General features: G+C 52.0%; 16 protein-coding genes across 16 annotated transcripts; 9 read left to right on the top strand and 7 right to left on the bottom strand.

The window, feature by feature from the left end:
* Positions 1-1,971: 1,971 nt before the first annotated feature.
* HETIRDRAFT_442874 (uncharacterized protein) lies at positions 1,972-3,488 on the top strand. Its single transcript, XM_009542345.1, has one exon. It carries the CDS (start codon positions 2,006-2,008, stop codon positions 3,281-3,283), a length of 1,278 nt encoding a protein of 425 aa, XP_009540640.1. The 5' UTR covers positions 1,972-2,005; the 3' UTR covers positions 3,284-3,488.
* Positions 2,947-4,380, bottom strand: HETIRDRAFT_431289 (uncharacterized protein; the record flags this gene model as incomplete). The annotated part of the gene is made up of 2 exons (XM_009542344.1): positions 2,947-4,086; positions 4,163-4,380. The coding sequence occupies 2 exons, from the start codon at positions 4,378-4,380 to the stop codon at positions 3,432-3,434; spliced, it is 873 nt and encodes a 290-aa protein (XP_009540639.1). The 3' UTR covers positions 2,947-3,431.
* Positions 4,381-4,820: 440 nt separating this feature from the next.
* HETIRDRAFT_442873 (uncharacterized protein) lies at positions 4,821-5,862 on the bottom strand (the record flags this gene model as incomplete). Its single annotated transcript, XM_009542343.1, has 3 exons — positions 5,183-5,862; positions 5,055-5,132; positions 4,821-5,007 (listed from the first exon to the last, which is right to left on the bottom strand). The coding sequence occupies exons 1-3, from the start codon at positions 5,245-5,247 to the stop codon at positions 4,821-4,823; spliced, it is 330 nt and encodes a 109-aa protein (XP_009540638.1). The 5' UTR covers positions 5,248-5,862.
* Positions 5,863-6,003: 141 nt separating this feature from the next.
* On the top strand, positions 6,004-6,285 carry HETIRDRAFT_306735 (uncharacterized protein; the record flags this gene model as incomplete). The annotated part of the gene is made up of 1 exon (XM_009542342.1): positions 6,004-6,285. The coding sequence occupies one exon, from the start codon at positions 6,004-6,006 to the stop codon at positions 6,283-6,285; it is 282 nt and encodes a 93-aa protein (XP_009540637.1).
* Positions 6,286-7,649: 1,364 nt separating this feature from the next.
* Positions 7,650-7,814, top strand: HETIRDRAFT_166150 (uncharacterized protein; the record flags this gene model as incomplete). Its single annotated transcript, XM_009542341.1, has 1 exon — positions 7,650-7,814. One exon carries the CDS (start codon positions 7,650-7,652, stop codon positions 7,812-7,814), a length of 165 nt encoding a protein of 54 aa, XP_009540636.1.
* A 128-nt stretch (positions 7,815-7,942) lies between these two features.
* HETIRDRAFT_423766 (uncharacterized protein) lies at positions 7,943-8,728 on the top strand (the record flags this gene model as incomplete). Its single annotated transcript, XM_009542340.1, has 6 exons — positions 7,943-7,945; positions 8,013-8,114; positions 8,167-8,241; positions 8,292-8,354; positions 8,409-8,543; positions 8,621-8,728. 6 exons carry the CDS (start codon positions 7,943-7,945, stop codon positions 8,726-8,728), a joined length of 486 nt encoding a protein of 161 aa, XP_009540635.1.
* A 247-nt stretch (positions 8,729-8,975) lies between these two features.
* Positions 8,976-10,172, bottom strand: HETIRDRAFT_240818 (uncharacterized protein; the record flags this gene model as incomplete). The annotated part of the gene is made up of 6 exons (XM_009542339.2): positions 8,976-9,138; positions 9,240-9,714; positions 9,768-9,792; positions 9,857-9,878; positions 9,927-9,961; positions 10,038-10,172. Coding segments are annotated over 6 exons (855 nt in total), but the record flags the coding sequence as incomplete, so codon positions are not given.
* A 133-nt stretch (positions 10,173-10,305) lies between these two features.
* HETIRDRAFT_468259 (uncharacterized protein) lies at positions 10,306-11,180 on the bottom strand. The gene is made up of 5 exons (XM_009542338.1): positions 11,155-11,180; positions 11,033-11,101; positions 10,865-10,979; positions 10,612-10,805; positions 10,306-10,528 (listed from the first exon to the last, which is right to left on the bottom strand). Exons 2-5 carry the CDS (start codon positions 11,091-11,093, stop codon positions 10,416-10,418), a joined length of 483 nt encoding a protein of 160 aa, XP_009540633.1. The 5' UTR covers positions 11,094-11,101; positions 11,155-11,180; the 3' UTR covers positions 10,306-10,415.
* A 144-nt stretch (positions 11,181-11,324) lies between these two features.
* HETIRDRAFT_456594 (uncharacterized protein) lies at positions 11,325-12,297 on the top strand. The gene is made up of 5 exons (XM_009542337.1): positions 11,325-11,358; positions 11,414-11,437; positions 11,528-11,582; positions 11,648-11,964; positions 12,021-12,297. The coding sequence occupies exons 1-5, from the start codon at positions 11,351-11,353 to the stop codon at positions 12,196-12,198; spliced, it is 582 nt and encodes a 193-aa protein (XP_009540632.1). The 5' UTR covers positions 11,325-11,350; the 3' UTR covers positions 12,199-12,297.
* Positions 12,298-12,712: 415 nt separating this feature from the next.
* Positions 12,713-14,500, bottom strand: HETIRDRAFT_431285 (uncharacterized protein; the record flags this gene model as incomplete). Its single annotated transcript, XM_009542336.1, has 7 exons — positions 14,157-14,500; positions 13,935-14,105; positions 13,709-13,878; positions 13,450-13,655; positions 13,155-13,377; positions 12,960-13,099; positions 12,713-12,898 (listed from the first exon to the last, which is right to left on the bottom strand). The coding sequence occupies exons 1-7, from the start codon at positions 14,399-14,401 to the stop codon at positions 12,713-12,715; spliced, it is 1,341 nt and encodes a 446-aa protein (XP_009540631.1). The 5' UTR covers positions 14,402-14,500.
* Positions 14,501-14,718: 218 nt separating this feature from the next.
* On the top strand, positions 14,719-15,219 carry HETIRDRAFT_114088 (uncharacterized protein; the record flags this gene model as incomplete). The annotated part of the gene is made up of 3 exons (XM_009542335.1): positions 14,719-14,752; positions 14,803-14,860; positions 14,904-15,219. The coding sequence occupies 3 exons, from the start codon at positions 14,719-14,721 to the stop codon at positions 15,217-15,219; spliced, it is 408 nt and encodes a 135-aa protein (XP_009540630.1).
* A 38-nt stretch (positions 15,220-15,257) lies between these two features.
* Positions 15,258-18,630, bottom strand: HETIRDRAFT_431284 (uncharacterized protein; the record flags this gene model as incomplete). The annotated part of the gene is made up of 7 exons (XM_009542334.1): positions 15,258-15,416; positions 15,470-16,426; positions 16,480-16,814; positions 16,876-17,469; positions 17,530-18,124; positions 18,179-18,573; positions 18,621-18,630. The coding sequence occupies 6 exons, from the start codon at positions 18,628-18,630 to the stop codon at positions 15,548-15,550; spliced, it is 2,808 nt and encodes a 935-aa protein (XP_009540629.1). The 3' UTR covers positions 15,258-15,416; positions 15,470-15,547.
* Positions 18,631-19,730: 1,100 nt separating this feature from the next.
* On the top strand, positions 19,731-20,321 carry HETIRDRAFT_456592 (uncharacterized protein; the record flags this gene model as incomplete). The annotated part of the gene is made up of 3 exons (XM_009542333.1): positions 19,731-19,965; positions 20,022-20,096; positions 20,156-20,321. Coding segments are annotated over 3 exons (338 nt in total), but the record flags the coding sequence as incomplete, so codon positions are not given.
* A 396-nt stretch (positions 20,322-20,717) lies between these two features.
* Positions 20,718-21,679, top strand: HETIRDRAFT_307184 (uncharacterized protein; the record flags this gene model as incomplete). Its single annotated transcript, XM_009542332.1, has 5 exons — positions 20,718-20,750; positions 20,831-20,890; positions 20,952-21,005; positions 21,062-21,244; positions 21,581-21,679. 5 exons carry the CDS (start codon positions 20,718-20,720, stop codon positions 21,677-21,679), a joined length of 429 nt encoding a protein of 142 aa, XP_009540627.1.
* Positions 21,680-22,072: 393 nt separating this feature from the next.
* Positions 22,073-22,980, top strand: HETIRDRAFT_431282 (uncharacterized protein; the record flags this gene model as incomplete). The annotated part of the gene is made up of 1 exon (XM_009542331.1): positions 22,073-22,980. The coding sequence occupies one exon, from the start codon at positions 22,073-22,075 to the stop codon at positions 22,766-22,768; it is 696 nt and encodes a 231-aa protein (XP_009540626.1). The 3' UTR covers positions 22,769-22,980.
* Positions 22,981-23,129: 149 nt separating this feature from the next.
* Positions 23,130-23,990, bottom strand: HETIRDRAFT_406591 (uncharacterized protein; the record flags this gene model as incomplete). The annotated part of the gene is made up of 3 exons (XM_009542330.1): positions 23,971-23,990; positions 23,848-23,907; positions 23,130-23,783 (listed from the first exon to the last, which is right to left on the bottom strand). A coding segment is annotated over exon 3 (202 nt), but the record flags the coding sequence as incomplete, so codon positions are not given.
* Between the last annotated feature and the right edge of the window lie 42 nt (positions 23,991-24,032).

Here is a 24,032-nt window from a genome sequence, read left to right as displayed (position 1 = left end):
GCAAGGCGTCGCGGCGGTGATAATATCTGTTCTTGATGCCCTTTCTACTTGCTGCGCTTGAGATGCGGCCCCGAGGCTTTGGTTGAAGGAAAGCCTGATATAGGAGGCAATAGCTGCGCTACACTTAACAAGCTGACACGAACCTCCAATTGTAGATCCCAGCATCCAAAGAAGCAGAGCTTATTTGCGTGAGCTTCTTCGCTACCGGTGTCATCCATCATGACTAGTAGGGTCATTCCTTCCGATGATGGTAATCATACTACTGTGATCAGATGTATGGCTCATGAATTGGGCTGTGTTGGCCTGCAGGCTGCCGTGCGGGCAGCGAGGATGCCTAGCCAGTGGACATGACAAAATAAATCTCGTATCGAAGTATTGCCGGATTCGGCGACATGTTCAATTACTCGCTCTCGCTCTCCCTCCGACGGCACAGTTGTCGGAAAGAAAGCGCCTCAAATAAATGGAGATACCAGAAACAGCTATGTATGAAATCTTCCGCAGACGTCCCTCATGTTCTCGTCAGTCTATATTCGAAAGAAAGAGGTCGACGTCTTGGTCAAAGACCACGCTACCACCGATCAAAGTTTGACAACATGGAAAAGGCCCCAGAGAACATGCTGCCCTGGTGAGAGTTCGCGAGACCCGTGCGACATCAAATTGTACTCTGCAGACAGAGTGATACTGTTCAGGTCGCTTGTCATAGATGGAAGTCAGGCCCGTTCGTGCAAGGCTAGATCCGTGGCCGCATTGACGATGACGAGGTCTGAGCAAGGAGATTGTGCTGGACCTGAACGTTCTTGAACAGTGAGGAGATGGATTCCAAATATTTCCGCACCAGCGAAGACAGTGCTCACTTGGAAAGAAAGAGGTTTGCTGGGGTGTTCGGTAATCCGTGAGACCATGCTCAACCCACGACGATATCTCCTTCGACGTGAACCTTCAATCCACGCCTTATATGTACCTTTCTAGATGAAGATCTTAGCCAGTCCTGAGTCTCCGTGGCTGGCTTTACACTTAAGAAAGTCGTTCTGTGTATCAAGTCAGTCCTGTTGACTCCGACGAAAGGGTGCGAAAGGGTGCGAAAGAAGTGCCAGAACTTCGGGACATCCAACTAATCAGGTTCTTGTCCCTCGTACCACCTCTGACCACCTCAGACTGTTTAGCACAGGCCCTCGAGCTGCTTTATGAATCTCCCTTCCAGGATATCTGATGCAGCCCTGTGTTAGACGGCATGGCCTACAGTGCGGGCCCAACGAGGACTTCGAAAAAGTGACAACTGGGTAGCGTGGAGTGGAATGAAACAACACGATGAGACATGATGTGAGGTTCGCAGTGCGTGTACTCCGTGTAAATTCTCATGCGATGCTCCGAGATGTGGAACACCGCGAGGTCCGCAAGGCGGAAGCGAAGAGTCATGAATAAGAGATCGTGTCGGTGCGGATTCGTCGAGGACAACGGGACTGATACTGGACTAATACGGGCTGTGCCGTGATGAGGCTCGGACTAGGTATGTTGTATGACGAACCATAGATACTGGTACTGAGGTCAGCGATGTCGATGAGGACACTATGGGGATGAGATACTGGCCGGCGCCGGACCTCGCTGGATAGTTCGCCGGACCTGCCGCCAAAATATCATGCACGTGCAGATTTTATTTTTACTTTTATTATTTTTTTCACGCGTCTGATTGGCCATGAACGAAGCGCTCCTTCTTGCTCGTCGACGTTATCAACCTGCAAGCAATCCTCGCCATGTTTTTCGTTACTCAATAACCCCTGTGGTCTGCTCTTGCGCCTGTTTTTTTTTTTTGCTTCTCTCTCTTCCTCCTCTCTTTCTCCTGGGTTCAGCATCTAGACGCTAGACAATACCCCATAGACGGGTCCCATTTGCTCATCGATTATAAGGGCATTATCGCAGACGAAGGCGATACCATTCAGGTCTCATAGACCCCCCTGTGCGGCGAATGATATCCAAGAACTGTAGAACTATAGAGCATACTTACAAGATGAACTATAATAATCGACCCGTACCTCCGACGTCCAGCCTTCCTCCTCTCAACCGCCTATCAGCACACTCTCTATCACAGGTCACAAATGCGCTAGACAATATTCGCATTCTCTACTTCCCACCACCATCCCCGCCCCGTCGTTACAGTCTCCGAAACCGCGCTCTTCAGCATCGGCATCTCATCCATGATGACTCTGTACCCGACTCTGGTTATGCATCTGCGGAGGAAGATGACGAGGATACCGGAGTTGTCGAAGAGGTGGTAGCGATTCCAGTGAGCTCGTCTGTCGAGGGGGAAGGAGACGGCGAAGAGCCGTTCGATATCGATGTCCTTCGCTCTGACACCTTCGAGCGCGCGTTTGCCATCAAATGGCTCACAGCCTTCGCAGCCCGCGCAGATGTTTGGATATCCACCTCTCCCATCGAAGAAGACGAGCGCACTCAGGCCGTCGACGATGCGGCCAACATCCTCGCCTCGTTCGTCGGCGCCGAGCCGGAACAGGCACTCACCCGGGCGTTCTCTTTCCCATTCCTCGGCTCCAAGGCAGATACAATCGAGGTGGAGCTCAACGATGCGCCGCTCCTGAGTGGAGACCATACTTCAGTCGGGTTGCAGAGCTGGGCAAGCTCAATCATCCTCTCGGAGCGCATGTGTGCACAACCGGCAACCTTTCGCCTGGATGCGAACTCCAGCCGTAACGGTGGGCGAATTTTGGAGCTTGGCTCGGGCACAGGTCTCCTTAGCATCTCGGCGGCAAAAATACTTCAGCGATATGGTGCCCTAGAAAATACCACGATCGTCGCAACGGACTTCCACCCAGACGTACTTGCGAACCTCCGTCGCAATGTTGACACTAACTTCACCTCCTTCCATAATGCAATTGACGTGCGCTGTCTCGACTGGGAATATCTGGATTTAGCCGCTCCTTTTGACAAGCCGTTTGATATTATCCTTGCAGCGGATGTCGTTTATCACCCATCGCACGCGGCGTGGATCAAGGCGTGCGTTTACAGTCTACTTGCGAAGCCTACTGCGACGGGTGCTATTGGCGGTGTATTCTGGCTTATAGTCGCTTTGAGAGCGAGTGGGCGGCATGAGGGCGTGGCCGACACGGTGAATGATGTCTTTCCAAGCGCCCAGGATGTTAGGTTGACGATGTCGTCAGAGTGGGAGTTGGCTGTGCTGCATCAGCAGCGCCTCGAGCGTCAGGGTGGGATAGGAAGAGCGGACGAGGGTGGGTATAAGTTATTTGAGATTGGGTGGGTACGATCATAATGCCCCTAGATAGCGCTACGTTTGGAACTTGGTTGCATCCATCCGTCCATCTTGCATCATTGGTCGATCCTTGTTGAGACTGCTCAGCTTACAATACATAGATCCATGTACATTATCTGCATACATCCGCCATACTACACCATAATCTTTATGTAGGTCGTCGTCCTAAACCGCATAGAACCAAGGCAGCCGTCATAACATCGTCGTTCACCGTCGCGTCTTGATTTTGACTTTCCTTCTTTTTTTCCCATGAGGGGTCGATTCCTGTTAGACTGCCCATGGGAGTAATTGCCTCTTGTGGATCCTCTTCTTCCGTCTCGTCTCCATCCTCCACCTTCGACATTTTTGCACGGCCCTTCTCCTTGTCTGCTAACCTTGCCGCGGCACATGCCCATTCTAGCGTACGCGTTCTTTTGTTTTTGCCAAACTCGACGTACTCCCTTGCAGGTGGACTAGGCGGCGCGAGGGGGGAAGAAGGCATGTTGTCCCAGAGCGACTTGGATGGGTCGTGTCTCCGAGATGGTGTGCGTGGGGGCGCGGTACGAAGTTCGGAGCGCGATGCAACATGGTCAAGGCTTGGTCTCCGGTTGAATGGCGTTTCAGGCGCGAAATACGATGACGAGGAGCTAGGAATAGAAGAAACGCGCCGACGTGTTGTGGAGGGTGTTTGAATCGGGAAAGGGACGGAAGAGGTGGGCACTGGCACCCGTGCGGCGTTCGCACTACTCGTCGCGTTATGCAGAGTCGCTCGGCGCTCTGTCTGGCGTCGGTTTTGAAACCAGATGGTCACGGATTTGGACTCCCTACACGTTGTCACGAATAGACGCGTCAACGAGCGTTCGACGCGTCGCTTACGCGCCGGTGAGGGTGTTTACGTACATGCCAACTTCAGCCGCGAGGGCTTCACGTTCATCGCGGGTGGGATGGGAAGTGCGATGAAAGAGTTGTTCGAGCATCATGAGTTGCAGATTCGTGAATCGCTTGCGTGTGCGCTTCGCGCTACCGCAAAGACCCTCTACGTCGATATTTGGGATGTCGTCAGAAGACATACTGGCGATAGAGGAGGTGCGGGAGATGTCGTGACGGACAGGAGCCATGGCGGGTGGAAGAAAGGAGGGAATGAAAGGAGGCCTGCAATTTATGTAACGGGATCAGTCGTCAACGACTCATGAACGCGTCGCGCGCCTAACACGTGATCGCGTTTGGCGTTCTGATACTTACGGCAGGGAATCTTCCGACAGGTCCGACAGCTTCCAATTGGTCCGTCTCCGCTCTTCCGCCGCCTGTAAGTGTCTCGTAAGGGCTCCGTGCGCATGTCTGGTGCCCTTCCGGATGATCAGATCAGAATGATTAATGGTTGCTCTCACGGCATTTTTTCTAGGCCAAAAGGACAGAGTGGAAGAGCCCGACTTCGAACAGTATGGACTTGTGGATGCTGAGTTACCATTCAGCATCATATTACAGTATGAATTTTCCAACTCAGCTGGCGGTGATAATGTACAGAGAATGGGTGATCGAAATTGCAGGCTGTAATCCCTCATGCCTGTTTTTGCTTGAGATACTGCTCGTCCTCCCGCTGCAGTTCAGCATCGACCTTGGCGCCATGCGAAGGCTCATGACCTTGACTAGTCGCAGGAGCTAGGGGATCGTCGACTGTTTTCTGCGCGTCCCATTTGCTTTTGGTAGTCGCTGCGGCGAGTCTGTTGGCTATGCTGCGCTCATCTCTGACAGAGTTAAGCAAACGTCACATAAGAATACTTTAGACACGCACTTGGAATCAAGGTCGTTGTGCGAATGTTCTTTGCCAGCATGGTATGGAGACGGTTCTTCGTTCGTTCCACGGGGATTTCTTCGAAAGATTCAGTCGTGGAGGTATGCAACTGAGAATCGGGAACGAACCTTTGGTCCCCGTCGTTGTAGATCTGGGAATTCCCAACGTTTGACTGCATGGCTCCAGAAGACATATCAGATGCAGAGAATGCTTGAAGAATCCAGTGGCACTGTTGAATGATATGCGGAGGTTGTAAGGGGAAGTGAAGGGAAACTAGACGGAGCAATGGCTTTAAGGAGGGAGGACACTGTGTATGACGTCAATCCAGATGCAATCATGATGTCGGTGACGAGACGACACAAATCGCAACCTCGATCCTCGATGCTTCGCGGTTGTTGTCGGATTGGATGAACGAAAAGCAAGCCGGTAATCGAACCGATATAATTCCGTGAGTAGCAAAGGCGTGGCCCCTTCGCTTGCCTTTGCAAGAACATGAAATGTTTCCCTCACCTTGTAACCTTGTAAACCAACTGAACTCATTGATGCCTTACAGATAGCATGCCTCATTTTGAACTGACAGTGGAGTTCAAGAGATCAGGCAGCATTCCGAGCAAGGGAATAGGTGTAGATTGCCAAAGCCATCGAATAGGATTTTAAAGGTGTTCGAACTACCGGCTCTGCTTCCCAGCATGGGAAAAGCAAGACAAGCGTAACGCATAAACGTCGAGCACTAAGATGACCGAGTCGTTGTCCGCCCTGCTTTGGCACAGACCAGTTGTGAAGAGAGCGACGTGGTCTGCAATTTGACTTGAGGGCGTTGAGAAGAAGAAAAGTCGAACTTACGTGGCCTTTTATAACCTCCCAATCAGCTGCTTACATGATCGATGAACTAGCGCTCTGGCGTTTCACAAACCTACCCGCTGCCTCGTCCGACATTCTGTGTTCCTTTATGTCGTCCACCCTCGTGATTTCTTACGATCTGCACCCTCCACAGGGTACCGAAGTGCACGGTTTTAATGCATCTACTAAGCATCGCATTGAAGTCACGGCTGATAGGCCGGGATACCCAAGTTACTACGAGGCGCTGAGAGTGGTGCTCAAAGAGGCGAGGAGAAAAACAGGCGAAGAGCTCACATTATGGAAAGATGCGGTAGGGAAGGGAGAAGATACGAAGGAGGCTGCAGCACCTAAGAAAATGGCGGACGAGGAGGAAGAAGAGGAAGCGGAGTAAATGGCGAGGCCTGGTACGCTGTGATTCTGCTCGAACTTGTATTGCTTTTTTCACGGACGGACTCTACAATAATCTTTTCAGCATGACAACCAGGCGCTGCTAGACCCAAGAAGATTTCCTTTTGTATTCACTCAGTCGGCAAGTCTCCTGTCTACATCCACTACCCTGGTGTTTATTGATTCTCGATTGGCTAAGACACTCTGCACAGACTACCCCAATGTCCATAGCAGAAGGTTCCAGAGGCATGTTCATACGTCCACTCGGCGAGAAGACCGAGGCTAAAAGACTGACCCACGCACCTAAGCTATGGACACTCGCAGAAAGTGTCGAGGCGCTCGGCCATCGGAGAACGCGTCAATATCTTGTATTCCGATGAGTGGGACAAATCAATCATATTTGGACTGAACTTTAGTGGTCGTTCACTCAGGGCATGTATCTCCCATTTCTGACTTTCTAATCATCCCTGAACAGTATCCGCCGGCCTGGGCAGCCAGGACAGGCCGAGAACTCCTAAGCCGTCACAGCCGAGCAAAGCCTTGTAGTATACATCTTCTCCTCGACACTTTCAGTTGTTTCGAGTCGACAACATCCCTTTTAAGTTCACCTGCTCGCATCAGGTCAAGTTATGGTGGGTTGTGGTCATCTGCAGTTTATCTGCCTTGAAACGTCGTAAACTCGCGTACTATACCTAGACGTCCCTCTCGGAAACTAAGGATCATGACCACGAACCTGCTTCTCCTAGCCCAGCATTCAGACTTCGTGGCCGAGAATCCCGTCGCATGGATATTTCTGGACTGAGCTCTGCGATATCCGCTGGAATCTACATGTGACAAGGGACAGAAGCATCGGCTCACCATACACGGAAGATTCCTGCTTGTTTCTCATTTTAGAGTACCTTTCGCGGGGTGCAAAGGTACATTGGCGGAATGTCGGCGGCTTTGCGACAATGACACACTCCCGATCTGCTCTCCTATTATCTGTCTCAACTGACGCACCTCCGGCGTTCACATGAACGGGAACCGAAACAGATGTATAGCTATTCCAGGAGAGTCGGACGGAGCTCAGTATGGATTGGAGTACTCACACACCGATGTACCTTGAGGTTCTTGTTATCTCTCTTCATTCACTCTGGTGTGGCGGTCTGGTCGCTCGACAGTGAAGCCGTGGATTCTAGGCGTACTGCCGCTTGAGTCTGGACTATAGCATCGCCTTTGTGACTGATTCCCCGACCCAACCACGCCATTGGAGACCTTGATGAAGCTCCCTGCTCTCCCAGCGAACCTCCGCGATTGAACAGGGAGATATCTCGCACCGTACCAGACCCAAGGGCGAGATGGCGACGAGGAATCCCCATCCGCATTTCAATGATCGAAGCATGTCCATTCCACACACCTGACACCTGGACTTCTCTAGATCTTCCATTCCAGACCAACCAGCCAAGTCACTCCAGTCGGACGAGTCATCATTTCAACACCGACCTAGGTGGCATCGGCGGTGATGTCGTGACCGGCAGCTGCCAGCACTCATAGGATGTCTCACCCCGGCCCGTGACCGGATGTAGACTCTATATGAACTCGAGAGGGGATGAAGGGGTCAGGAGGCAGAGCCGAGGTTTGCACCTTGTCTAACCGATAGATATCCGACCAACTGCAGCACCATGGTGAGAGGTGGCTCTGAGCCTCGTAGACTCGGTGCGATTGCTCATGGAGATCTCGATGTCACACTAGTCTTCTTACGTCCAGGACGTCGTTTCCAGCAGTGATCAAAGCGTCTCGCGAATCTCTCTCAGGACCATTTTGCGGTTGAAGCTCAAGACGTTCTCCGAGAGCGTGAGTTGACCCTCACACAAATTCCTTTCCTTGCTCACAGCATGCACTATAGCGCCTCAACTCGACCTGGAAAGAAACAACGGTCGTCATTCCTGCTTCTGCCATAGAATCGGAGTGCAGCACGTTGGTAGGCGTTCCTCTATGAGCTCGCACTCCCCTGACTCACTCTGTTTCTAGATCGACTTTGCCACCGATGAGACCTTACAGTCAGTTGAGGGCAGTGGAGAGGGTGGATCCAAGGTAGACCTTTATATACTCTCCATCTCGTCGATCGATCTTATCATGTGTTAGCAGAACGGAGACTATCGGCTCGAAGAGGAGAACTGCTCATGGGGCTCAGCACCTAAGCCTTCGCGCGGCAAAACTGCATCGATGAGGCACCACAACCAGTTACCTTTCCGACAGATCAACTTCGACGCGTCGACAGGGGTAAGCAATATCAATTTCAGTGCACCAGCTTTCACCGACCGATACCCCACTGTAGCATAATATGCTTAATTCGGAAGACAGAGTCAGGGGAGATCCCATGGGGACGCGGCAGGCAGATCATCAACAATCCAAATGGTTCTTTGCCCGCAAGCAGGAAAAACCCCTTCAAAACAATGCCGAGGTAAATGGCGCAGTTCCAAGTAAATGTCTTAATGTCAATGCCTTTGATTCATGCAGTTCCTCGACCCAGAAGACTGTGCGTGGATGTAAAAAGATGATCTTCCGTCAGAAGTATCCCAAAGAGCATGCGTTGCGTCTGCCAACCTGTATATGACATGACCATTTATCTAGTCATTAAATTGTATCCAGCACGAAGTTTCAGATACAAGGTGCTTAGCGCGCAGATAGCATACGCAAAAAGATACTCGACCCTCAGCCGTATTTCGCTTTTGCCATCTGCATGAACATATCCATAGTTGCCTTGTCTTTCTCTCGGATTGCTGTTGTTCTCTCCCGGACTGCCGCAATCTTCTCCTCTCTTGGACCGCCCCGCTTCTCCTCGAATCTCTTTCTGGCGGCATCTCTCCGGGCAATCCTGCGCGATATCGTGCGGAAAAACCCCGCCATCGACAGCGGTCGGATACGTCCGGTCAGCACTCCGCGGAAATTCTGTAAGCTCTTTATGAATGGACTCACTGTTCCTTGAAGCTGTCCCCTCCACCCATGAGCGTGCCCTCGTCCGCTTCCAATCCATCTTCCGCTCTCTCACGGAACATACGGTCACCTTCCCTCTTCTCGCGTTTCTTCTCCATAAGACGCTCACGACCGACTTCCCTCGGCCCGACCGCATCTTCAACGCGATCTTTTGCCTCTGCGCGATCTCGCTTGCGCTTGTATTCCCGTTCTGCTGCACGAAACTCGTCCGCTGTTTCGCGCGCGATGATAAGGTCGGCTGGAGAGGGCAATGTTGGGCCTTGCACGCGGCCGCTCCCGCTCGGACCAGAACTGCTCGATACACGGCCACCGCCGTAGGTCGCAGCGCCGACCTCTGCGCGCGCAGCTTCGAGTGCTTGAGAGTCGGCCTTTGAACTTTTGGAAGCAAAGGACCATTTATATTTGGTGTGAGAATATGCAGTCGGGGAGGACGGGTCTACACCCGAATATAGCGCTCCTGTATGGGTACTGGGTAAACTGTCATATCAGGGAGGGTGTATGCATGCGCACTTTCAAGCTTTCCCCGATTCCATTCCTGCATTCAAGAGTCGGAGTAATTGAGCGGAAGATTAGTACACGCAATTTAGGTAGACTCTCACCTTAACGAATTTGCGAAAGTACCTGTCTCACACCTCAATAACAACAGGAAGACGAGCTCATAAGACTCACTTTCTGGCCCTCTCTCCAGACAGCTCGTCGAAATACTATTAAAGGCAAAGACGGACAGTTCAATTCTCAGGATTTCCTGTGCTTTGGTGCGAGTCGGTGCGTAGCTGTCACCTTGTGCTTAGCATCTTTCAACCATACGCGAAATTCTGCGCTCTTGAGGAAGTAATCAGACTCAGAAATCGGTGCTGCACCTCCTGGAAGTCGTATCTCTGGCGATTCAGAACGGTCTTGAGACTGTGAGCGGGAGAGTCTTGAAGGCATGCAGCTGCATAGAAGCGTGGCGAGATGAACAAGATAGGGCCACGCTGAGTAAGTCATGCGTCGCTTATGTAATCATGTTGACGATGCGCAGACAATCCACGTATTTTCATGCTCTGCTTATTCGTTGCATAGTCTCATGGCGAAAATAAAGGTAAAACATGAGTAGAAACCTGGTGAAAATGCACGACGATCCAGCACGGCCATCACTCCCAGTCGCCGAGAAACATTTTAGATAGTGGTCTCGTAAGGGACAGGGACGATAGTTTGAGGGGTGTTGTCGGCGGAAGAGACGGTGCGGGCTTCACGCGGGAGACCAGGGAGGCGCTTCAACGAAACACGCTCTGTAAACAAAAATCAGCCTTGCAAGATTCATCGGAGGAGACAGAGAAGCCGCAATGCCAATAGTAAAAGATATGACACGCACCACCCTTGGCCTTCGCCTCGACATGTGCCTCGTGGTTCCGCTTCACCCGGTCCAAAAACTCCTGCCGGCATTTTGAGTGCTTGATGTGCTCAACACGGATGTTGACGCGCTTCTCCAGGTAGCGGTTGCCCACAACCTTGTGGACGATGACACCAACAGCATGGGGAGTGACATTGTAGATAATACCCGTCCGGCTGTGTTTCATGTGTTGCCAGTCAGATCAAACGAAATCCGTAGGAGCAGCAGCACGCACCCATGGTAATATTTATGCGGCATACCCTTTTGCTGGGCAGAATTGGCCTTGATATCAACAATGTCGCCGATGCGGTAAGGGATCAAATAAGTCGAGAGTTTAACGGGGCCGTGGTCTATCGTTCAACGTCAATCGATCCTTCTTTAGATGCAGCACTCTAGCACACACCCTTAAACCCCCGCTTGAACATGTCGCGCGTACGCGCCCGGTAACCGAATGAGTGAGGCATCTTGAGGTCTAGTGTACCTGTGAATTTGCGCAGCACACGCGGACATGGATGGGATACATACAGTCGTCGTCGTCGGGCTTGGTGTCTTCGGTGTCGAATACCTGGTCGGTCGAAAGTTGAGAATCGGCATTCGCCGAGTGGCTGAGTTAGTACTTTACAGTTGTGGCGCGTGGAGGAAACCTTGTTGACTGCCATTTGGCACCCGTTTCTGGTAGTACTTCGTTAAAGGCCCTCTCTTCGTCGTATCCTCAAGAAAAATGCCTAGGTAATCTCCCCGTTGTCGACAGCTCTATCGTCATGTGCTGATGTGTTTGCTGTAGGGCCCCACGGAATCACAGCAAGACGTGAGCTTTCTCATTGTTACCTCAAGATCCACTTTATGTGGAGGGATACACGTTGCTGACTATAAGCCGTGCCCCATGATAACTTAACAGTTATAAGGTCCCTCGTCGACCTTTCGAATCCGCTCGTCTCGATGCCGAGTTGAAGGTGAGTCCTTTGCATCTTTCGTAACCGTTTTCTCACAACTTCGCAATCATTCCGTGATTATGCAGCTCGCCGGCGAGTATGGCCTGCGCAACAAGCGCGAGATTTGGCGCATTGCCCTCATCCTGTCTAAAATCCGTCGTGCTGCCCGTGAGCTCCTCAAGCTCGACGACAAGGACCCCAAGCGTCTTTTCGAGGGTAACGCCCTTATTCGCCGTCTCGTCCGCATCGGTGTACTCGATGAGTCCCGCATGCGTCTCGATTACGTGCTGGCTTTGAAGATTGAGGATTTCTTGGAACGTCGTCTCCAGACTCAGGTCTTCAAGAGTGGTCTCGCTAAGAGCATCCACCATGCCCGTGTCCTTATCAGGCAACGACACATCCGGTGCGTTGTGTACCTTTCTACAGAGGTGCCTGCTGAGCTATAATGGGGTTATATAGTGTTGGCAAGCAGATTGTCAACGTTCCTTCATTCGTCGTCCGTCTTGACTCACAAAAACACATCGACTTCGCTCTCACCTCGCCGTACGGTGGAGGCCGTCCCGGCCGTGTCAAGCGCAAGCGTGCTTTGGCTGCTGCCAAGAAGGAGGAGGGTGGAGACGAGGAGGAGGAAGATTAAATATCGATCTTTGGCATTCATCTCCCTGTTATGTCGACTCCTCTCATTCGTATGTGTATGACTGCATGTGTAAATCCATGTGCTTTTTCTCATGCCAGCTCCAATCGCACGCTGTTGTATATTATCGCATAGCGAAGAGCAAGCTTCTTTTCAGTCACCGGGCGCTACGGGGGTTGACGTTGAATAGACAAAGAAGCGTGCAGAATGAGACTTGACAAAGAAAAGGTATCGAGTGGAAGTATCGATAGCTTTGGCCATTGATCCGTCAACGCATTCGACTGGCATATGATTTCCGTCAGCTCGGGAGCCTCAGCTTCCACCATTGTATCGCTCTGTGCTGCCACGATCGCTCTAGTGCTTACTTTCCTTAGCGATTATCGATTTACAGGCATAATGTAACGTTGAAATATCAGACAGACATACAAGCTGGAAACATCGAGAGTCTATGCGGGATGGACTGTGTGGGAGACTATCATATACTCAACTGAGGACTGGATGCCCTCTCTGCGAGGGATTAGTCGCGTTCATATCGAGGTCGTTTGGAAGCTTGCGGCGCATAATGACTATATGCGGTATGTATCGGATACCCCCCTGCGAGAATATGACTGGATCCTCGTTTCGACCACGAGCGCCCTGACCTCAACTGGTAGACGAGTCCTTGATCAACTATCCGACGCACATGCTCTCGATAGTCTATAGTCTGTAGTAAACGTTGTTCTTGTGAGGCACGTTTGGTATTCAGGGGAACACGCAAATCATACCTCTTGTGGCACACCCAGTATGATCCCGAGGATGTTTGATTGAGTGGCCTCCAAGGTCGCTGATTGCAGTGCGGAAAGAGAATCTCGGAACAGTGCGCGGATTGCTTTGATCTTTCCTGTAGGTTTACCTATGTCGTTCTCTGTGAAATCAGTTAGCATGTCTGTCATAACAGGGAAAGCCTCGAGGCTGCCGACCTGGATTTATGAGACATTCGATACAGAGACGTTCTGGCACATTTATGGCATCCCACCCTTTCGACTCCTTGGACTTGATGGACGCAGTATTGACTGAGATATATGACGTAGCATAAGGAAACTCTGAGCCGTAATAGTTCAAAAAGTCCATGAGAAGGTGGCCGAGCGACTCCGTTTGAACAGGATCATCGAAGTAGTCTTTTGGTCGGTTCATGGGATTGAGCTGCTTGAGCGAGGCTCGGATGAGAAAAGTATATAATGACTGGCTCACGGAAAGGAAGAGGCTTCGACGGACCTGTATAAAGCTGATGGTCATACAAGTCAAAGCGTAGCTGCTGAGACCTGACGAGGCCGCTGAATGGAAGTTATGCTGCAATAAAAGACCTTTGAGAACGAGGATAAGGGGACGGAGAGCTGGCATGCGCTTTAAATGGTCGATGATGATATCGATAGCCTTTACACCATCGGTGCAATTGATGGTAACATCTATGTTGATAGAACCTACCGTGGATATATATTAGGACACCCAGTCGTTTTGAAGGAAAGTTGATTACCTGACTCTGGTGTTGAGACAAAACTGAGGACGGGAACGCGCGCTCGAGCATTGACTTGGGTGGCTGTTGCAATTCCATCATTTCGAAGCCTGTCTCGTAGTTGAAACAGTGTCCTTTTCTTTTCATCCAGTGTCTCAACATGTCTCGTTCCAATGACTAGGTCAACATCTCTGGTGATGTTACGATCAATATTGCAGTTTAGGTGTCTAATGTTGAAAGGGCTCACCCATGAGGAAGAGACAGATTGGTGGTCACGCTGCCATAAGTATGCACCCTTGCGTCTCTAAACCGGCGTACAGCTACTTCCTCGACGCGTGCGGATACAATCTTCCTCACCTCCACTTCTTGTGGCGTCGGCTGGATGTAGTGAACATATGCCATGATCTCATCATGCAACCTAGATATTACTCAGATAACAAATTTTCACGGAATAGCGGAGTTCACGCACCTTTGTTCCTTACTTTCGTATTCTGTGACACCAAGCGATGCTATCCAAGGAGTCAGTAGCGGCTCCTTCACGACGTCCTCTTCATGATCTCTATCACCACGCTTTCTCTTTCTGGAGCGGCTGCTGCTGCTACCCTGTACAAACTCTCCTACAGGCCCTATTCGATCTGCAAGACTCCCTTGTATCTCGCCGGGCTCACGGGGCTCAACGGCCATGGTATGTTGCTGACTTTCCTTTGACGCCATGTTCTTCGCGTAAACGTCCAGCGTGTCTTCGCGCGGGTGAAGACCGGAATACAATGGAGTGAGGACTAACAAAGTATCAGTCGCGTTGTTGATAAGCTTGCGATTGGAACAAAAACAAAAGCCGCAAAGACGAATGGAGAACAAGATGTGAGGAGCGAACAACTTCGCGCGCATGCCTCACGTGAACAGGACGCGTGACCTACCCCACATTCATGCTAACTGAGATTCGATTTCCTATATATTCCTGCGGATTGCGCTCCCCCTGCTCCTCTCATCGCCATCATCATCACTACTGCAGATTTACGCCCAGCAATCATATGGCTACTCATATTGCCCAACACCCTCCTGCGAGTGAGTACATGCTTACCGCCCCCCTTTCGGCTGCTCATGACCATCGTCAGTGAGAGTTGGCGGGCGCCGACTCTCTCTTCCATCGAGGCCCAGGCCCGTAGTCACCTCGTGAGTGCATTCGTTTACCAAATACATCTCCTTCCTTGTTCAGAGTCATTCTTGCTCCCAGGGATGGAGGCCACTCTGCCCCTGGCACACCGGGCGAACCTCCCGACTACCCACGTCCCGCCCCGCCCGGTGCTGAACACGAGCTCGACCATGAGCATACACACACCGAAGAAGAGATCCCAAAGAAAGAGAAGAAACAGGGCAATGGGTCCCACGAGAACGAGCGGCGGATGCGCGAGAGCGCGCATCGCAAGGCGGAAGAAAACAGGCCGAGGAAAGAGGGCTGGGCACCCGGTGGAAAGACGATCGGTGGAGGTGGGCGGATCGCACAACCTGCAGGGAAGGGTTTCGGTGCTTGATTGTTGACTTGAAGGACATGGTTTCGCGATCGCTCCATGAAAGGGTGTAAGAAATGAACGTTGGGAGCCTGCTATCGATCACTGTGCTTTTAGCGTTGGCGTCGGACGTTGTACTGGTATTGCTCGTGTCACTGCTGCATAATTCTGTACCATTAAATTCAGAAAAATCATGTATGTTCATCAATTCATGCGATTTCCTGCATGCGAGTGATTAGAGTACGCCAGAAGATATAGATCAGCGTGAACTAACCGAACTGCAGTATTCAGGCGGCTGCCGCGTGTAAGTATATTGTCTATCGCTCCTCAATAACATCGTCCACGGGTTCAATCAATGTCCTTGTTGTCCTTTCCGCCTCCCAAGCAATTCGCCTAATCTCACTGCGGCAGCACTCCTCACCGGCGAGTCTTCTAGGGTCGAGGAAGGCCCACCACCATCCGTATCTGCGCCATTCTTTCTCTCTCGACTAGTTCCGCGCCCCCCGAGCACGAGCGAAAACCGCTTGGCAATCCCCTCACCTGTTGTCTTCGGACGCGCCGTCACAGGCGTCGTATGCAATGCGATAGCAGGCATCGAGAACCGCTTGCTCCTCCTCGCTGTGTCCTCGCGACGTGGGGTGGTAGGCAAACTCATTCCGCCCCCTCCCGCATCCGACGCTGGTCCGGCGAGGGAGAGCGATGATGGCGAGTGCAACTGTAGCTGAAATTCGTGCTCCGGGCCTGACGACTCATCTGTGCGTGCCGTGAAGTGAGACGCACTTGGGCTGGAGGGCGGCAAAGCGCTCTCCAGAGTATGGTCATGAAAGTCTTCCAGGATCTGATAGAAACTGCGCGGGCGCGAGGGTGGTGGTCTGACACGGACCACTGGGCGGGAAGGACTGTCGCCGATGCTGATGTCTGACCTAAAGATATCGTCGAACTGGGATGCCGGGGTGCGCGTGCCCTCCGATACATCATCGATTCGTGCCAATGCCCGTTTAGGACTACTGATGTCGATGGCCATAAGTGCGGATGCTGGACGTGAGGGACTATTGGGCATGGCGAGCGCCGGCATCGATTGCCAAGATGTGAAACCTGAAAGGGTATATGAGGGCGGAGGAGGAGGGGAAGCCGAGCGATCGAGGACGGGAAAAACAGTATCGTAACAGGCATCGCATGCGCGGGCAGATTTATTCGAATCCTTGGCATTTGGGTCGGATATAAAGAACGTCTGAGACCTGTGTGCATGAGATATGAGGGATCGGAAGCTTGACATACACTCACACTGCCAGAACATGCCGCACAGACGCAGCGTCCGCAAAGCCTACAGTGATGCCTCCGCCTTCGCCAGCCAAACGTCCGTCCACAGCGCATACAGCTCTCCGTCTTACCATCTGGAATCCATATGGCTGGAACGAAATGTTCGACTTTGCCTCTCCTGGGCAAGCGACTGTCCTGCTCAGGTGGATGTGGTAACGCCTGCAACGCTCGACGTAAATGATTTGTCGATGCAGAAGAGGTCAGAGTCGAATTGGGCTGAGTGACATTCAATGAAACCAGTAACGAAGCTTTGGCGTTGCGGATAGCTTTGCCCCATTCATCCCGTTCCTGTTCGCTGGCTGCCACGAAATGCGGCTCGATTGATTCCTGTCCAAGGTGGAGCTAGAGCGAACCACTCACATGCATACACTGCGAACGACATCTCTGGGCTCAGCAACTCGAATCGTGTGCTCTCGCTGAGCTCAGTTGGCGGATTGATCACAATGTCAAGATCCACAAGTTCTGCGCGCCCTTTGTACCACCATCTCTCGTCGCTTGTACCACTACTCGCCTGTCTTTTCTTCATCTTCGAGGGGCTAGCGACGGCATGACCTTGTCTTGAGGGAGAGCGAGCATAAGAGTTTCTCGCACGATCACGCAACGACCCAAGTTCAGCTTCGCTACGACTCCTTGAGCGAGACATCTCAGGACGTCCATTAGCTCGCCCCTTGCCTGCGGAGGCGGCACCTCCACCGCCAAGCCAGTCCCAGCGCTCTGCAAGCTCGTGGTCATTTCTGTCCAGGTTTGCAAGCCAGACCAAACAGTCGGAGAAGAGGAGGAAATCGCGTTCCTTTGGAAGAGAAGAACGTTCGAGCTGCAAGAGCGTGCCGCGTTTGAGGAAGGTACGGCCAGGCGTAATGAGTTGGAAAGGGAGGTTGGGGGTGCTGCGCTGGAGAGAAAGTAGCGCGAGCGTTTGTGCATGAGTATGCAGTGAGGTATTAAGGGATACGGTTACTTCAGTTCAAAAATAATGAGAAGCCATCGTACACATGAGAAGAAACAGAGGCGGCTTACTCTTCGAAACGAGGGTATGTACCGCCGTCAGAGACGCACGCTCGGGATCTTCAGCTGCTGTACACCCAATAAGATCTTTCAGTAAGAGGAGGTACCTGGGACATCTTTGTACGATCGTGAGGAGCCAATCTCGGAGCCTCAGCTTTCCGCAACGAGGGTCAGCTTCTTGCTTCGCCAAAAAGGCGGAGAAAGCCGCATTAGATGTGAGTAGAACTGTGAGGGAAGTGACGGATGTATGAAATGAGGTAACAAAAGGCGTATACAGAGACAGGTAAGGAAAGTGAGAAAGAAGGACGGGGGACAATGCGGCAGGAGAATCCTGCGAGTTCCGAGATGTAGAGGAATGGAGGTGATCCGTCAGGGACGAGAAAAAAGAACGGTGAAGGTTCCAAATGTCAATGAAGTTCGAAAAAACGGAAGTGAGTTCCGACCGAGTGAGTAACGGCTGAGGTGTATCCAAAGCTGCTATTATGGGTGTCAAGAAATGCTGCAAAGTAGGTTCAGTCAGCGAAACTCGTCCGATAACGCGCAAAGCCCGAATGATATGTAACAAATCAAACATGACAATGTGCTTCCAGTTATCGACGGGATCGCACTTGCTTTCAGGCAAGAAATGTTGTTGTTTCGAAGACTGAAATGGTAGACGCACCGTATAAATCAAATCCAAACCCTCAACGTATGTCCGCTCTGTCGCATAGAACTCCTCGATGATCTTTCTCCTCTTTATCTCTCTCTCCTCGTCGACTGGCGGGAGCTCCTTCTTCCTGTGCGCTTTCTTGGGAGATTCCGAGGGCAATGGGCGCGATCTCATTCTCTTCGACGAGCTTCGGTTGGCAGCGGGTAACGGCGAAACGGGGGAACTGCCCTCCTCCGGGAGCGAATCAAAGGAGGCAGTACTGACGACCGACTGCCTATGAAGCAGATTAGGCGCGGTTGGCAACGAAATACGACGAAATGGAAGGTGTGGAGGCCGTGGCATTGGAGACGCAGCGGGTGCAAACGGGTCGGTCGACGGAAAGTCGACCGCAGAAGGAGAGGTGCTAACTACAGGGCGTCAACACGGCGCATATTTTGGCAGTAAATATGCTTACGCTGAATCATTGTGGATGAGTGTAAATGGAGGAGAGCAGGGATGCTCGTCACTCGGTGAGGTTCAGACTGACTTGCGAGCAGCGCTGAATGAGCCCGGCACGTCCGCAATAGGAAAGCGACGTCAATTCAAACCATCGAGATCCGCCGTGAGAAACCCAAATATGTGCTTGATCCATGCTCGGGTTCAGAAAACAAGCCCGGCGTCTGCACCTCGCAAACGTCTCAATTCAACTCGGACGAAGTGGTCAGGCCCTCGCGAAGACTTTCGTGTATCACACGCATTATCATTCTAATGCCGACCAAGGATCCGAGTTACCGTCTGGCAAGGTCCACCAACAATGTGAACCGACCCATGACGGCTTATGTGCCTGCGATCTGTAGGCGCTTTGGAAAACCAGCAACAGCACCCAGCATCTTCAAACGTCAACTGGAATCTATCTGACGACACTGAGATGGAATCTAATTTCACATGTTACGAGCTGCACAAGAAACCAAAGGAGGAGGGAGTCAGATGTTACCTTCATCATATGGAATCCAGGCGTACAAAGTACCACGGGGCCGATGCCATAGTCTTCAAATTCTCACCCTCGGTTCCATGGAGATTCCATGAATGAATCGGGTCGGGAAACCTATATAAGAAGAGGCGCGCTTTGTAGGCATGCTTGGGACGCGCCGTAGAGTCCTAGGCAGCACCCACATTTCGCCGTGATGACCCCGTTATCACATGTACTCTTCTGGCCGTTCGCTTTGGTGCTTGCCTTTGCCGTCTCCGTCAGAGGTGCCCCCACGAGTGTGGACCTGGCTGGATTCAGCATCGGCGATATCCTGGATTTGCTAGGAATTGGGCTTGTTAAGCACATCAATGTCTTCATCACGGTACGTGGTGGTATGCACTAAACGCGCGAAACGACATTAATGCGAGCACGACGTCGACTTGTAGCTTGAAACCTTGATCACTAACACGGTCTCGTAAGTCACTGTGTATACATTTCTTGTCGACCACGCGCAACTGATACTCGCCTTGGCAGCGCAAACTTTGACGGTACGATCCCTAGTGTGGTGGAATGGATCGCAGACTGATCTAGCCTTCCTTTGTCCACGTTTACCAGTCCAGAATCCGCTTCCCTTTGAGATTACGATTGATCGAGCAGTGACCCAGGCTGGGGTAGCTGGCGTTGTCGACGCGTCATTCAATCAGTCCTTCACCAGCTTTATCATTCCTGCCTTCGGCTCAGCCAACAGCGGCACGTTCCCAGACGTGGCGCTTCCCTTGGGTGCCCTGGCAGCGCTGGCCATTATTCCGCTCCAGGAATTGGATATTTTGAACGCGGATGTGAGCGTCAGGTGAGACAGATCGCTGCTCGTCTACGGGATGCAGACAACTTATCTGATTTTAACAGAGTTGCCACCATCGAAGGCAAGCTTGGAATTCCAATTCCTCTGGATGGACTGAAGCAAACTGCTGTGAATACGACGTATGCATCTTCGCATTCAGTTATGTGGCTGGCCGATTCTTATGAGGCTTTTTTTTCAGATATACCCTCAATCTCAGCGAAACTTGATTTTGTTCAAATTGAGATGGGCTGACCTGTTGGACTGTGGAGTGTAGCTCTCATGTGCGAGGTCTCGGGCGCCTCTACGATTTCACCCGGTTTTGATTGAATCAGGAATGACATTGGGTATTTTGGGTTAAGGAGAAAGGAACGACCACCAGATGCAGCTGCGCCTTGATATCCTGCAAGATAGATTATACCACCATCCGAGAGCTAGCTCTAGGAGGCCCTAGGACACTGGTGTAAGGAAGGGCCAAGAAGACACCCCATACAGTTCAAGTTGCTGGTATCTGTAAACACAGTCAGCACGGACAAAAGCCGAACACACAGATGTCGAGAAAGCAGCATAGAATTCAGATGGCATTAGGAGCATGCAGCGCTCAGCGCCGAAGCCCGAAATGTGAGTGGCATAGCGGCGCTGTCGGGCCGCCGGCTGCGAAACGTTATTTGCGCATATTTGCAAGACTGTACAGTTTCAGCAAGCCACCCACGTCGTCCCCGAAACATAGGCGCCCGTTAAAGTCACCAGCACACGTCTTCATCATGTCCAACGATCTCCAATGGTTGCTCCTCCGCGTCAGTTCTTGCTCCTCTCCGCTATCTCATGAACTCGTTGTGTTGAAGTGAATTTCTCTATTTTATGTCGCTTTCTTCAGAAAAACAACTCCTTCCTTGTGAAGCGAGTTGCTGAGGGCCCGATCTTCTCCAAGGAGCCCGTACGTGAACGCTTTCAGACTACAGTGCGCGCAAATGGTCTGACTGATCAGTTTTGAACAGGGCAACCTGACAAACATCCACTCTCACAAATACTCTGGTCTTGCCAACACCAAGGTACGATAAATGAGGGTCATCGCACAGCAGATGCTCAGCTGAGTTATCATCTCCAGACAATCGACATCCGTGAGGTTCCCGCTGGCATCAAGATCACTCACATCAAGACGAAGGCTGCACCTGGCGCTGTTCGTTCTACCCGCGCTTCCAACCTCATCCGCGCACGCACCGGCCCTCGTCGTGCCCTTGGCGTCGCCACGCACACTGCTAAGCGTGGCTACCGCCCTGACCTCCGCTCTGTGCGTTTCTTCTTCTCCTTCCGTCATTATATGCCATCTTTGCACCATACATTTGGGATCTGGGGGCAAAACGCATTCTCGTTAGAACCCACTGGATATGCCGAAAGGTGTAATGAAGGATGGGCGTGGACATGTCTGCAATAACAACCCCAGCTCAGTCGGAGTCGATCAAACTCCTCTGAACACCTCGTCTTCGCTATCGGGTCTCGTTCGATTGCTCAACTCGAGTATCCGACGATTAGGCGATAACAGCTTTATTTCTACCACCTTAGTTTCTTGTTCTTCTTCGTGTCCTTCCTGTCTCAAGAGCGGTATGCTGACACTCAACTCTTTCAGGCTGCCCTTGCCCGTGTTTCAGCCCTGACTGCTGCCCAAAAGGAGCCCAAGGCGACACCACCAAAGAAGTCTCGAGGCAAGAAGGCGGCGACTGCCTAAGCTTCTGTACTCTTACTTTCGTTCTGCTTTCCTCGATTTCTCTCGCTGTTTTATCACTTCAGAGCATATGTGCATGTCCGTTCCAAGCATTCAATATGATCTATGCCCAAGGCAACTGACTCCTTGTGAGCAAAGATTCCGTCAGAGGCTATCGATTGAGACATGTCCAAGCTGTTATATTTCTGAGAAGGAAGCACCCTTATTCTTGTCTTTTGAGGCGAGCATGCCCACTCCCAATCTAAGGTTAGGATTTCAACGGGGAACTTTGAGAGTCTGCTTTGTTCCTCTACACACCGAGCATCGCTCCTCTCATTCACCGAGCAGCTACGATGGACACCGAAACCCATCGCAGACCATATCCATTCCTCATCATCGTCATGGTGCGAGTAGATCATGTCCTTCGTCTGCTCTCTCGAGACAAATCAATCGTATCAGGGTGTGTCAGGATGCGGCAAGTCGACACTTGGAATGGCTCTCGCGTCCGCACTTTCTGTCCCATTCCTTGATGCCGACGATCTTCACCCGCCCGCCAACGTCGCTAAGATGAGTGCCGGCACTCCACTCACAGACGCAGACCGTGCGCCCTGGCTTGTGAAAGTCCGCGATGCTGCACAGAACGCGGTGAAAGAGATCGATCAAGGCGAATCCACGACTGGCAGAGGGGTGGTGGTCGCGTGTTCGGCGCTGAAGAAGAGCTATAGAGATGTTCTACGAGGCGAGCGGATCACGCTGTCGGAAGAGACGCAGGACCATACCGAAGTATTGTCCGTCGCTCGCCAGTCAGAAGATTCGCGCGGGAAGGTGGATCCATCATCGGCCCTTCCTGATATACGCACATTCTTCGTACACCCCAGCGGACCACGGGATGTCCTCTTGTCTCGCATGCACGGCCGCCAAGGGCACTTCATGAAAGCTGATATGCTCGACTCACAACTCTCCACGCTGGAGGACCCGCTTGATACGGGGGAGGACGCGGTTGTGCGCGTGAGTGTCGAGGATGAAACAGGCATGCAGTTGAGGGAGGCTGTTGACGCCCTGAGGAATTTTGGCATCATATCTACGCAGAGTCCTGGTGCGAAAGTGTTGTGATACTCGGCTGTGCACCGGAGATAGTATTACGATCCCTGCAGTAAGTAGGTATGGGGGTTGGGCGATATACTTTTGGATCCCTCCCCCCCAGGTCCGTATGAGTACAAGAATAGAGATAGAGATATGTGCGGCACGGAAACGCCAGCGCCTTCGAGTGATAGTATGCTAGGTGTGCGCACACCTAGCATACTATCACTCGAACGCGGAGAGAGAGAGAGAGAGAGAGAGAGAGAGAGATCTACAAATACTGTACAAATTGTCTACATGAATAATGATAGTGTGAGTGCATCAACGGGGCCGTTCGCGTCGACAAGCTATCAAGCCGCCTTGGGTTTCCGCCCTCCTTTTGTCCTCTGGAGCTTTTTGACCGCTCTGCGCGTTTCGGTCTTGACCGCATCCACTTCCCACTTTTCCGCGATCCGGGTGGCTTCTTCCTTGATTGACTGGGACGTCGCGACAACCCGTTCAGTGGCCCAATAGTCCTCTGGCAGTTTCTCGGTAGATGCCGCCTTCGCCTCCAGTCGTTCGATCGTCCTGACTATCGCCTGCAGGGGGTCCTCGTCGTTGGCCAGAAGTCCTGCACCGTGGAATTGAGCCGGTTCCATGATCGAGATGATCCGGGGTACGATGGGGGCCTGAGGTTTGGCCTTGTACTTGGGTTGCGAGGTGGCCGATGACGAAGAACCGATGGGCGTGACCGAACCACTCGAGGCCGTCGAGGGCGCGACACCACCTTGCATTTCCTGCACCGATCGATCAACTTCCGTGTCACGATGTGGGAGATTGACCTGACGCGCACATGAGGGAGGGCTCGAGGAAGGGCGGAGAAGGTCGTAGGGTCCGTCAACATGATCGCGGTGGGGTAGACAAACCCCAGGAGCAGACAAGCTGCGGGTGCGTCTGCAAGTGGGTGCCGAGATGGGGGTGTCCGTGGGTGCCGAGATGAGGGTGTCCGTGGGTTCCTTGTCGGCGGTCAGTGAGTCGTCGCCATTGATTTGGGCCACCAGTGATGCATCTGGAGGACAAAGTTTGCGTGTAAGACGTCGACGCCATAAGATACAACGACAGAATGTGCTTACCCTCTCCATTATCATTTGAGAGTGTTGATTTTACCGGTTCGACTGTGGTCGTCACAGGTGCTGGAAAGATAGGAATCGTTGATGAGTTGGATGTGTAACCAGATCAAAGCAAAAGAAACTCACCCTGTTGCTTGCCAGATTCGCCGGAGGTCTCGTCCGCTTGGGGATACCGAAACTCGCTATCC

The sequence above is a fragment of the Heterobasidion irregulare genome (assembly GCF_000320585.1).
Source record: "Heterobasidion irregulare TC 32-1 unplaced genomic scaffold scaffold_01, whole genome shotgun sequence".
Lineage (NCBI taxonomy): Eukaryota > Fungi > Basidiomycota > Agaricomycetes > Russulales > Bondarzewiaceae > Heterobasidion > Heterobasidion irregulare.
This window is presented reverse-complemented; position numbering and strand designations above follow the sequence as displayed.

Excerpts from the sequence above, each read along its gene's own strand:
- HETIRDRAFT_456594 (XM_009542337.1), top strand. Across the intron at positions 11,438-11,527 it reads CCACGGAATCACAGCAAGAC|TTATAAGGTCCCTCGTCGAC; the intron begins GTGAGCTTTCTC and ends ATAACTTAACAG. Across the intron at positions 11,965-12,020 it reads ATCAGGCAACGACACATCCG|TGTTGGCAAGCAGATTGTCA; the intron begins GTGCGTTGTGTA and ends GGGGTTATATAG.
- HETIRDRAFT_442874 (XM_009542345.1), top strand. The coding sequence starts at position 2,006 with ATGAACTATAATAATCGACCCGTACCTCCGACGTCCAGCCTTCCTCCT.
- HETIRDRAFT_468259 (XM_009542338.1), bottom strand. The coding sequence starts at position 11,093 with ATGCCTCACTCATTCGGTTACCGGGCGCGTACGCGCGACATGTTCAAG. Across the intron at positions 10,980-11,032 it reads GTTCAAGCGGGGGTTTAAGG|ACCACGGCCCCGTTAAACTC; the intron begins GTGTGTGCTAGA and ends GTTGAACGATAG. Across the intron at positions 10,529-10,611 it reads CGAGGCGAAGGCCAAGGGTG|AGCGTGTTTCGTTGAAGCGC; the intron begins GTGCGTGTCATA and ends TTTTGTTTACAG.